Source organism: Anabrus simplex, chromosome 1 (assembly GCF_040414725.1).
Source record: "Anabrus simplex isolate iqAnaSimp1 chromosome 1, ASM4041472v1, whole genome shotgun sequence".
In the NCBI taxonomy this organism is placed as follows: Eukaryota; Metazoa; Arthropoda; class Insecta; order Orthoptera; family Tettigoniidae; genus Anabrus; species Anabrus simplex.
In genome coordinates, this window is record NC_090265.1 from 142,482,873 (window position 1) to 142,495,884 (window position 13,012).

General features: G+C 37.8%; 1 protein-coding gene across 3 annotated transcripts in view; it reads right to left on the reverse strand.

The window, feature by feature from the left end:
• alien (COP9 signalosome complex subunit 2 alien) overlaps positions 1-13,012 on the reverse strand; it is a 142,289-nt gene that overhangs the window by 36,905 nt on the left and 92,372 nt on the right. For all 3 annotated transcript variants that reach the window (XM_067157459.2, XM_067157469.2, XM_068230442.1), the window contains one exon: positions 84-258. In XM_067157459.2, the coding sequence (XP_067013560.1) occupies positions 84-258 (175 nt within the window). The remainder of the gene's footprint in view (positions 1-83; positions 259-13,012) is intronic.

Sequence of the window (13,012 nt, forward strand, 5' to 3'; positions counted from 1 at the left end):
TTAAGGGAGTAGACAACATTTTTAAGTTGATTATATTAAAGCACCAATAATCAAAGAGAATTTAAACAAATATTTTTTCTTACCTCTAATTACTCCCATTATAAGTGGATGTGGGATAGCAGACTTAATATGTAAGGACTGTTCATAAAGGGTTTTCAACTTCTTATTGTTTTTCTGGGCTGTATACATCTGAATTTCAAGAGCATAGATCTCCAACAGCTGTGTACCTTTCTTGAGGTCATCCTCACCTTCATCAGTCTGAGTAAAGATAATTCAAAATTGCCAGATGCACAATAGGATTGCAATAAAAATGTAACAGTTAGTTCAATATAATCAATTTAACAGGAGAGTAAATAAAATCTAAGGAATCTGGAAAGAACAATAAGAACATGAGGAGGCCTATGTAGGATTCACAAAAGGCATCAAGGGATAAAAAGAGTACATTACATAAATATACAAAAGAAATTTCCCATTTTTTGTAACAGTCAAATGGGGTATATATTAAACACTATATACTGCCTTTCAACTTTTACTCTCACTTTCTGTCAGCATCAATATACAGTGCCTCTTTAAAGAGCCATTTCCAATTGATTTCAACACATGACCTAAGACATTCAGAACATGCTCTGACAAATACAATACCCAGACATGATGTATACAAATTCAGAACACTCACAACTTAACATATTGCAAGCAGGATAGAATCTGTATACAAGGTACTTACTTCCTATTTAGGTACTACTACTGTATAAGCAAATGGGTTAGTTCCTGAATTAATTACACTGGAAATAAATCTCATTTACAGATATGTATGGTTATTGATAGGAATAAATGGGAACAGGTTTTAAAATTACAGAATACAGGATGTAATCCATATCAGTGTTCCTCTGAACAGCTCAGGCATGACACACAGAATGTTTGTCTCGAAGAAGCACCAACAAACCACACTTTGAAGGACGTTCTCTGCATTACACGTGTTGGGAAACTGCTTGTTCATTGGGTTCTGACTGACAATAAAAAAGAACATCGAGTTGTAACATTCACAACTAAGTACATGTTTCGTATATTATAAACATCTTCAGTCACATAACACTGTTTAGATCTTCTTATGTTAATTTTAAGGACACTTCCTCTAAAGCATTGATACTTTGTCATTATATGAATTTTTCATCTAAACAATGTTATATGGCTGAAAATGTCTGCTAGTTGCTTTACGTTGCACCGACACAGATACGCCTTATGGCGATGGTGGGACAGGAAAGGATTACGAGTGGGAAGGAAGCGGCCATGGCCTTAATTGAGGTACAGCCCCAGCATTTGTCTGGTGTGAAAATGGGAAACCACGGAAAACCATTTTCAGGGCTGCCGACAGTGGGGTTCGAACCTACTATCTCCCGAATACTGGATACTGGCCGCATTTAAGCGACTCCAGCCATCGAGTTCGGTGCTGAAGATGTTTATAATATACGAAACATGTACCACTTTTAACCAATAAGTTGCCTTAGGCAATTTAGTGTATCGACAAGGTGGAAAATAAAAAATACTTAGTTGTGAATCTGTGTAAGTGGGATACGGACCATGAAGCTGATTTTTTATTTTTGAGTTGAAACATGCCGTGTTTTGAAACAACAGCTTGAAACTGATCCACATTTTCTGTCAAAGGTCATTACTGGTGATGAGTCATGGTGCTATAGTTATGACCCAGAAACAAAGCAACAGTCAAGCCAATGGAGGACGTCATTGTCTATTGTTACCCCATCTAAAAAAAAAAATCACAACAATGCTGATATTTTTATGGGAAGGGCGTAGTTCATTCAGAGTTTGTTCCCCCCGGTCAGACCATCAATCAAACCTTTTATTTGGCAGGTTTAAGAAGATTGCAGAACAGTGTTAGTAAAAAAAGACCTGGTTTGTGGCAGTGAGGAGACTGGTTCGTCCACCACGACAATGCACCTACACACACACAGCCACCTCTGTTAGGCAGTTTTGGGTAAAAAATGGCATGGTTCCGCTGCCCTACGCACCTTACTCACCTGACCTGGTTCCGTGCGACTTTTTCTTCTTTTCACGTATGAAAAGGGGCATGAAAGGACACAGATTTGACAACATTAAAGAGGTTAAGAAGAAAACGAGGGAGGAGCTGTCAGCTATTTCTAAAGATGACTACAACAATTTTTTGAACAGTGGAAGCACCGGTGGGACAAATGTATTAGTTGTAATGGAGAGTATTTTGAAGGGGATAAGGTTGTTTTGTAAAAAAAAATTGGAAATATACAGCTTCTAAAAAATAATTCAGTTTTTTGGTTACCTCCTCGTATATTGGAACTTTTGTCTCCCAACCTACCTTTTCACCATCCTGCAGTCCACCGCATCTTTGCTAGATGGTCATTTATCTTTCAGTGCACATGTCCTGCCCATCACAGTTGATTTTTCAAGAGAATAGCCTATATAACTGTGAAGTTGACCCACCACAGAACATTCCTCACATAATCAATTCACTTGATGTAAAGAAGTGTACTAAGGCATCTCAGATGGAAGGGGTCTAACTTCTTGATGTTATATCAATATGGACACCAAGTCTCTGAGGCATAAACAAGAAGTGGGATACTAACAGCCTTGTACACATCCAGTTTGTTATGTAACTGGACATTATGAGACATCCAAATGCACCCGCTTCTGCTCCAATGCAGCTATCAATTTCTACATCAAGCTGATTTTTGACATCACAGTACTATGCAGATACCCAAATTTCTTCACGGACTTCAGATAACACCACTTTAACAAACCTTGGCCCAGCTGATAACACTAAAACAGGCCCCATGCCACAATAATGTTAAGTCCTCGAGGATGGGTTCAGTGGAGAAATCCTTCAGTGCAACAAAACTCTGTAGAAGAAGTGACTCACATCTCACTGAAGTAATGCAGAAGTCTAATGAAGCCACACTTCTTGCTACAGCGCCTTGAATGAACTTTATTGCCTGTGGCTGTATGAAGTACAAACAAATAATAATATGCTACCATTGATACTATCACGGCCTGTACTTATAGGAATGATGTTGGCTTTTGAGCTTATGCTGTGTCAAGAAAATAAGGTGAAATTCTTTAAGTTTCACAGAGAACTTTGCTCTGCTTCTTAAGAAATTCTCGACTGTTTACAAAGAAGACTTCTTCCTTGACTTCTTGACTTGGAGAAGTCTTCTTTGTGAACAGTGAAGACTTCTTCCTTGACTTCTTGACTTGGAGAAGTCTTCTTTGTGAACAGTTGAGAATTTCTTCTGAAGAAGCAGAGCAAAGTTCTCTGTGAAACTTAAAGAATTTCACCTTATTTTCTTGACACACCATAAGTCCAAAAGCCTATATCATATCAATAATGATTTTTTTTAATGCACACAATGTGCATTATATTTGTTTAGCATAGTCACACAATGATTTTGATCTCTTTGTAAAACTGCAAGTGGTATCTTCCATAACTCGCACCAAACAGTTCACAGATACATGCATCACAAGGTTCATGGAATCTCTTATTGATGCAGATTGCATGATGGCAACCATGGCATGCAAACCTGGTGACCACACGTCTCAACTCTTAGTTAGACTTAGTCCATTCCCTTTTTGTCATCGCGTCAGTGCTGTAAAATTCCCACCAAATATCAATTCTTTTTTGTTCTCATCTTCTTAATGTATGCTGAAAGGCAGCCGTTGAAGGTAGAAGCATTTCATTTCTGATCTCCTGTGTTAGATAGTCTTTTGTTAGTAGGTATACAAGTCTCGATCAAGTGAATTTTGATACACCGAGTGTTCTCTTGAAGAATGATGCCTTCACTTTCTTCAGGGAAGAGATCGTGGGGAACAAGACGTCTTGGGTAAAGTATAATATACAATTTCAAACAATATCTACAAGTTTTTCTATTCCTGCAAGTTAAGAAACAAAATAATTACACCCACAAACATAAATACCAGTAAGTTACTTTTCTTGCAGCTTCTTCACAATTGCTTCTGGCAAGAGACTTGACGAGATCTCGGACAATTTTAAACAACATTGTGTTTTTCTATTCCACCCTGTTAAAAACAAAACAAAAATTACACACACACTAACATAACTAAGTTACTTTTTTTTTGCAGCATACACATAGGTTGCTTCTTTGATTCTCAGAAAACTGCTTTTGAAGCAGATCGCACAGCATGATAACATTTTTGTTTTTTCCAATAGCAGAGCACTAATTCTCGTAATCATATTTGGTTGAAAGTAAGTATGAATCTTCTGAACAATACTGAATATTCACTCAGTTGAAGCAATGCTGTGAGGTATCATTAAAATGGTAAGCATCACCCGAGGAAGAACTGAATATCTAATGTTTCCAGAAGCATTTTGCAGATTCAAAATTTTAGCCCAGGCTACATCCAGTGTTTCAAAGTTTGAAATGTCTTCATTTAATAGGTAGGCTTGGTAGGAAGCAAACACCACTTGCACTTTGTCTTGGTCAGTGTTCTCAATTATGTTTTGAAACAATTCAAGAAAAAACAAACAAAAAAGCACTGATGAAAATGAAGTAGTTGCTCTCAATGAAACATCCACTACTTCTAGATGCTTTACCACAGAGTAATGAAAAGGGAATTTGTCCAAGATGTAGTTGCATGTTGTAGTGAAGAAATTTCTTACCAATTTGAAGAACTCTCCCATGTAATCTCCAGATAACCTGCCAGCCTCACTTCCTCGCTTGATCTACTGTTTTGTTGTAATTACCAGAACGCCATCATCTTTCTAACTATTTCTGCTGTTGAACTCTATATCAGTTGGTCTAATGCATTTCAAACTTGCTTTTAATGGCTTTCCTATCCTTTCAGCTTTCACAAACCTCACCATTAAATCCATCAACAATCCATTTTCCAAAAACAGCTCATTATTTTAAAATTTAGGAATGGACTATATACTACGCGGATGGACGAAGAAGGTAGTGTTAAGCAACTGAAGTCACGTAGTTTTGTTTACACTTCCTTAATCTCTGGTTGGCCACTGCTGGGTTCCGTGGATCAAATCTGGGTCACGCCATGTGAGATTTGTGCTGGACAAAGCAGAGGTGGGACAGGTTTTTCTCTGGGTACTCTGTTTTTTTCCTGTCATATTTCATTCCAGCAACGCTCTCCGATATTTCATTCATCTGTCAGTCATTAATCATTGCCCCAGAGAAATGCGACAGGCTTCGGCAGCCAGCACAATTCCTATCCTTGCTGCTAGATGGGGGTTTCATTCATTCCATTCCTGACCTGGTTGAATGACTGGAAACAGGCTGTGGATTTTCAACTGCATTCCTGGGATGATACTGTTCCCATCAAAATTTCAGTCAATGGCACTGCATCTTAACATTCGCGAAGATGGAAAATGATGTGGTGATGTTACTTATTATGAATAGAGCCAACTGGAGAACTAGCGCAAACCAATCCAATACCAATTGGTATTAAGATGGAAAGTATCGTGCAGTTCTTATAAATATAATATATAAATTAGGGTTAGTCTGGAGGGTCAATGGCTTTAAGAATGAATACATTTTCCTCTTACAAGTATCTGTACATAACTTCACATTTGGACATGATAAAATGAGCTAGGCCTATAGTGAAGTTTTACCTCACTGAATTCGTAAAATCCATAATAATCAGTACCGCTTCTGTAGTGCTTTGGAACATGTAAGAAATCCGTAGAAACTATGGAAAATACATAGTGGTTGTCATCTCTGATAAGATATGAATTTCCATTATACTGCTATAATTTTTATTTAATGAATTAATTAATGCGAGTAAATGCAATATAACATCTGCAGTAAATACTGTACATAGCAAAAATTATGTTGAAAGTATTCAATCCATGGATTGGTCTGCGCCAGTTCTCCAGTCCGCTCTGTTCATAGCTTTCCTCTTCATCTCTTCTGCATCCAACATCCTACATATTTACATACTAGCTGTTGTACCCGTGCTTCGCTAGAGAATTCTACATTGTATACAGAATTCTAGGCTAGGTAGTGTACACGTTGTGAGCAAGATTGTATTAATTTGCATAGCTCTTAACGTTACCCTAGAAACGGGATGGGGAAGTCACTAAACATCTTTTCTCATATGAAGACTGTGTTAGGGAATTTTCATTGTAATGATTGGCCCGCTTGCCTACCATCAGTCACCACCAGGTTGGGGAGTTTTCATTATAATGGCAGACACTCACTCTCCACCAGCCATTTTACATCCTCAGAAAGACTGTCTTAGTGGTTTTTTCCAACTGAAATGAACATAGGTCATTGCAATGACGTCAGTAGGAATGGCGCGATTAAAAGCAATACTTTCATATGAAATACTCCATCAAATGAAAGACCACACACTTTCTCACTTTTAACGAACAGTACTATGCTGGAATGACCAAGTCGCAGACAGTTCTGATCCGTGAACACTCTTTGTCTTTTTTCTGGAGTGGGGGGGAAGGCGAATAGTGAAGAGTCCCAGGGCAAAAACTATGCCTTTTTACTAATCTGTTTCCGAGGAGTACCCGATGAGTCGGAAAATCTCAATTCACTACAATGGGAACGGAAAAACCTATCTGATTTGGAGGCAATTTTTTCCCCATCTTCACTGCTAACTTGGAATTAAATTAATGTAGAATTTAATAAAAGTGAAGAGGAAGAAGCTTTTCTGAAGAAACGGCTCTTTTCAGGGTTGACTTTTGAGTTATTTAGTGAATTGTGGTGGTATAATAGAAAATAGGCTTAAATAGTAATTCTAGACCAGGTCATACTACTACTACTACTACTAAGTTAGCCTCTGCCGTAAGTGTGCATACAGCTCATTCAAAACAGCGCATCAGAGTAGGGATCGAATAACTGGAATACTATGATGAACCAGTGTGTTACGTACCTGCAGTATCAGAAAATGTATGAACCAGAGGAAAATGAAAATGAAAACCTACAACCTGTTTTCCAGTCATTGATCGGGTCAGGAATGTAATAAATGAAGCATATATATAGGCTGTTAGTATGATGGGTTTGCCACTCCCAAAGTGATTTATTAATGACTGATAGATGCTATGAAATGAGAATGGAGAGTGTTGCTGGAATGAAAGATGACAGGGAAAACCGGAGTACCCGGAGAAAAACATGTCCCGCCTCCGCTTTGTCCAGCACAAATCTCACATGAAGTGACCAGGATTTGAACCACAGTTACCAGTGGTGAGAGGCCGTCTGAGCCACGGAGCCTACATGAACCAGAGAAATGGCATGCTAAAGAAGAAAGTTTTCCAACTCCCCAGCTATTTCCCGCTGATGTTCAGTCGGGCTGTTATACTCGGTACGCAGTAGTAATCCCATCAATCAGAGTTGAGTGGGACCATAAGAAACAAAGAACATCACAATTGGTCAATGTAAAGTTACTGTTGATCAGTAACAAACAATGGTCAATGTAAAGTTATTGTTGATCAGTGTTATGCGCTTTCGATATTGTAGGCCTTTTGAAATACCACATAGTCGGTACAGTAAAACTGAATGAAACATAAATGATCGGAAATTGTATTGTCTATAACTTTTGTTATGTAGTACTTTTCAATAGCACCAATAACATAGGTACCGGTATTTAAAAATTAAATTTTAGGCGCCTTCCCCTAAACTACCATTTCATCTCCGGCGAATATAATTATTTACAGCCTAGACTGTAGTTTCTTATTCCCCAACTCTATATAGCGGTTTTCATTAAATTCTGTTAACCCATTTTCTCGTGGCTCGGCTTTGATATGGACTTAGCAACAAAAATACAAATTAATTAATATCTGCGTCATCAGATCCGGTACGGTAAAAATGTATGACATAATTGATTGGAAATTTAATTCTATATAACTTTAGTTATATAGTATTTATTGATAGGACCGCTAATAATATAAATATTCGAGAATTAAATTTAAGGCCTTCCCCTAAACTACCATTTCACTCGGCGTGAATAAAATTATTTATAGCCTAGATTGTAGCGGTTCATCCCCCGACTTTACATACCGATTTTCATTAAATTCTCTTCATCCGTTTTCTCGTGATGCGTGTACATACATACATACATACATACAGACAGAAATTACGGAAAAGTAAAAAGTACATTTTCTTTTTACTATGGACATGACTGATACAGAAATGCCATTCTTTTCAAATTCTGAGCAATGTACAGACAAAACTCTTATTTTATATATATAGATTGTACATATTGTAGGCGTGGTCTTCCTCAACATCTTTTGCCTTCAACCATTCCCTCCAATACAGTTTTTAACAGGCTATTGTGTCTCAAAATATGTCCTATCAGTCTAGTCCTCCTCCTATTTATACAGGGAGAATAACTGAAGAGTTCAGACTTCTGCTCGCATGCCGTGGGATTTCCCGACCGAGCGCCATATGGCTTGTGTTAACACTGGCGAGATAAGAAATGTTCACGGCCAGCGCACAGCTGTTTAGCACTATGTCCCTCAGTTCGCTAGAAACTATTGGACTTTTAAGGAGTGTTGTGAGATTATTATCACAATGGTTAAATACACTATAGAGCAAAGAATATTTCTGGTCGAGTGTTATTTGCACAAGAAGAAGAAACCAGTTAAAAGGTGCCTTCAAAAATTCCGTAGACAATTTCCCGGTGCGACAGTACCATCAAAACGATAAGTGCATCAGCTCGTTTACAAGTGGAATAGTACTGGTTCTGTAAGCAATAAGAAAAAGAAGCGAAGGAGAACAGCTCTCACACGCGAGAGGTTAGAAGATATACAGGCAAGACTCCAGGTCAGTCCACATAAGTCGCTTCGGAGAGTAGCTCAGGAAAGTGGTATTTCACCTTCTTCAGCACTTAATGCAACAAAATTGTTACATTTACGGTCTTGTCGGACTCATTCAGTCCATAACGTACTGCCTCCAGATTTCAATGCAAGAATACAATTTTGCAATTGGCTAATGAATCGTGTCCATGACGGATCCGAACTTTTTTTTTATGAGCGACGAAGCCTGGTTTCATTTGAGTGGATACGTCAATTCACAGAACAACAGATCTGGGATACAGACAACCCGCACATTTTAGAGCGAAGATCTCTGCACGATGTGAAGGTGGGTGTGTGGTGCGTTATCAGTGCCCGACGAATTATCGGTCCGATATTTTTTCAGGACACTATTACTTCTGACTGTTATATTCACAACATTCTCGAACCATTTTTTGCTGAACTGACTGAAGAAGAGAAAAGGTACAGCTATTTCCAGCAGGATAGTGCAACGGAACACACGGCGCGTAGCTCTAGGCGACGGTTATGGGAAGTGCTCAATGATGATCAGATCATCAGTAAAGGCTTATGGCCCCCTCGTTCGCCTGATTTAAGCACATGATTTTTATCTATGGGGAAATCTTAAAGGAAAAGTTTACAGGAATAATCCTCGAACTGCAGAAGAATTAAAAATTGAAATTAGGAACACTGTGCATTCTATCGGTGTCCATGAACTACAAACTGTGTTTCGAAATCACATTACAAGGTGTGAAGTTTGCACTGCAGTTGAAGGAGATCACTTTCAGCATCGTCTGTAAATACTGGTGAGTTCAGTTTAATTTCCTAGTTGATTTATTTATTTATTACTGGTGAGTTCAGTTTAATTTCCTAGTTGATTTATTTATTTGTTTATTCATTTACTTATTTGTCCAGAGCATCTATGTAGCCGGCAAGTTCAGTTTCGTTTAGTTTCTATAGGTGTAATCATGCCACTTCTTTGAGCCGACTATGCCTGCTTATCATTGCGGGCACTGTGCTCGTTGTCTCTGCTTCCCAGAGCGCCTAATCCTAAGCACTCCGCTATGAACTTTTAAATTAATCACCCTGTACTTTTCCATAAGGTATAATTTTCCTCCACCTTCTTAAACACTTTAGCATTAATCATTTATTTTGTCCAGTGAATCTTCAGCATTCTTCTATAACACCATTGTTCAAAAAAATTTAACTTCCTTTTTTTTTTTTCCCCAATTGTCCACGTTATGCAACCATAAAGGGCAATGCTTCAAACATACGCTTTCAATAATCTTTTTATTGTTTTAAGATTAATGGAATTTGTAGTGAGTAAACGTTTCTTTTTGTGAAATGCTAATTTGGCTTGTAAGATTCTACTTTTGATTTCCTTCTTGCTTTTACTATCTTTGGTAATTTTGCTTCCAAGATATTTACATTCATTAACATTTTCCAGTTTTTTGTTGCCCACCAATATTTTCATACTTGAGTCTGCTTTCTTATCGCAGACCATAACTTTTGTCTTTGTCTTACTTACTTTCATGTTGTATTCATTACCTACGATTTCCTCCATTTTTACTATTATTTGTTTGAGATGTTAACTGTCTGCAAATATGGCATTGTCATCTGCAAATCTAATCATATTTATTTGTTCACCCTGTATCTTTATTCCTATGTTCAAAACCTAATGAACCTTATTCAATGCATTAACACATTGATACCCGTAAGCGCCTTAAGGCGATAAGAACTTGGGCGCAAAAATTTCAAGTTAAAAGCCGGATCGTAGTTCCTTCATTCTTTCATAGATGGTAGTTAGATGAACGTTCTGACCTTTGTTAACATATGTCAAAACATTAATTCCCGCCTACAAACACCCAGCAAAAAAAAATTTTCCCGGCACATTCCAAGCCCGCGCTCTTGCCCCCAGTGTTGTTGCGTCAGAGCCACTAGCAAGACACAGTATGGAGTGCAGTAAGTTTATATCTGTTGAAGAGGCTGTCAAAATGATTTATAACGATGATTCCGATGATGAACACATCCCAGATTTAGATAGTGAAAGTGATGAGGACAAAACAACAATGCGCGATAATACTGAAATACCAGACAGTGTTCCTCTATCTGACACCTCTCCGAGCTATTCTCCCCTGTTACCCAAGTTTTTAGGAAATGTAGGCCTAAATGTAGAGGTTACAAACAGTGAAGATATGTCTTTTGTAAATATATTTATCAGTGACAGTTTTTTTGGCATATGTGTGTGAGCAGACTAACTTACATGCACAGCAGGTTATCAGTAGCACACCGTGTCCATTCACTAAATATTCAATCTCTCAAACTTGGAAATCTGTGTCAATGATCGAAATGAAACAGTTTATCGGTTTGATGTTAATTAAATTCTAAATTCCCACGGAGGGAATTGGATATTTTTCACCAATAGAGCATGTCAAAAATTCAGGCATTTGCTCTATTAACCAGCGTTTTGTCCTAGGTCTGACATTAGACTCATCAGAGTGGGATGTGTCAGACCCAAATCAGAACAGCCTCTCCAGCTCTCTCCGACACGAGATCACTAGCATCCACCCCACCGCATTCCATTCACCAGGTCTCCCCCACGAAGAGCACCAGCTAAAGATCCCCCATCATGTCTGGATGAAAAAGTGAAGACCATATTCTGCTCAAGTTTCCACCACTGAAAACTGACCCTTACCTGTCAAGATGATGTAGAGTTTGTCACAAGAAGAAAAAAGTATGTGGCACAAGGTGGTCCTGCAGGAAGTGTAGCATCCCCCTGCACCCTGGAGCATGTGACACCATATGTCACACCTTGAAATCATACTAGAATCTCTTCCCCAGGTATGTTCAAATTTTCACATTATTTCAAAGCGTAATATAGGAGTAGTAAATATTTTTGTTCCACAGTGCAAAAGGCAGGACTGGCAGGCAAGGACTTTTGAAAATGGCTGGGCTGGAGGTGTAAATGCCCTGGCTACTTCCTGGTAGTCAAAGTGTTAAAAAGCATGGGAGACAAAGCACAACTTTGCCTAACTCCTTTCCTTATTTTTGCTTCCTCTTGTTCATTCACAATTTTAATTACTGCACTTTCATTTTTGTACAAATTCCAAATTATTCTTCTATCTCGATACGGGACTCCTATGTTTTTAAGAATTTCGAACAATTTTATCCACTGTACATTATCAAAAGCCTTTTCAATAACCACAAAGCATAAATTTCGTTTGTCTTTTTCTAATATTTTTTTCAAGTGTAAGTCTCAATGCCAGCATAGCTTCTCTTGTACCCTTACATTTAACAAACCCAAACTGGTCTTCAGTCAGATACTCTTCAATTTGCTTTTCAATTTGTCTTAATATTATGTTGGTGACAATTTTTGATGCATGAACGACTAAACTGATAGTGTGATATTGCTCACATTGTTTTGCTGCCATTTTCTTTGGTATAGGGATCGTGACACTTTTTTCAAAGTCAACAGGTAGTTCCTTCCATGTAGATGTTTTGTACAAGTTTAAGCAATCTCTCCTTCATACGAGGTCCGCTTTTCTTTAGGAATTTAGCTTTGATATTATCAATGCCTGGTGCTTTATTGTCGTTCAGTTTTCGTCGAGCTAATTCAAATTCCTTTCTCAGTATGCTGAAGCCTAAATTACCTTCTGTAACTTCATCTTCTTCCTCAAGAACTTCATTTTCTTGAAGATTTACATCCTCGTACAGGGTTTCAATGTAATTTTTCCACCTCTTTGCAATCTCACTAGATCGAGAATTATTCCCTCTGCATTACTTATAGCATTACTTTTGTTACACCTCTTTCCAAAGAAAATCTTCACCATCTGATACGCAGATTCTACATGTCCTTTGATAGTTTTTTCTTCTATCATTGAGCATATACCCTCATAATAATTTTCTCTTGCTTTCCTGTTTATAGCAATCCGCAATCTTCTATATTTTTTGTCTTCTGATCTTGTTGAGCTCTTGAGTAACCGTCTTTTATCTATCATATCTAAAATTTCTTTAGTGATCCATTCCTTTGTAGGTGGGATTTCTGTTTTCCCCAAAATTCCATCAGCTGCTTCCATCATTTCTTTTTAAATTTGAGTCCATGAATCTTCTATAGTATTATCTATTTCTGCTTTAGTTATCTAATCAGTTTTCTGCTGGTATGCCTCAACAATATTCTCATCTTTCAATTTACTTATTTGCCAAGATTCAGCATTTCTTTTCTGTATTCTTTTAAATTTCAGC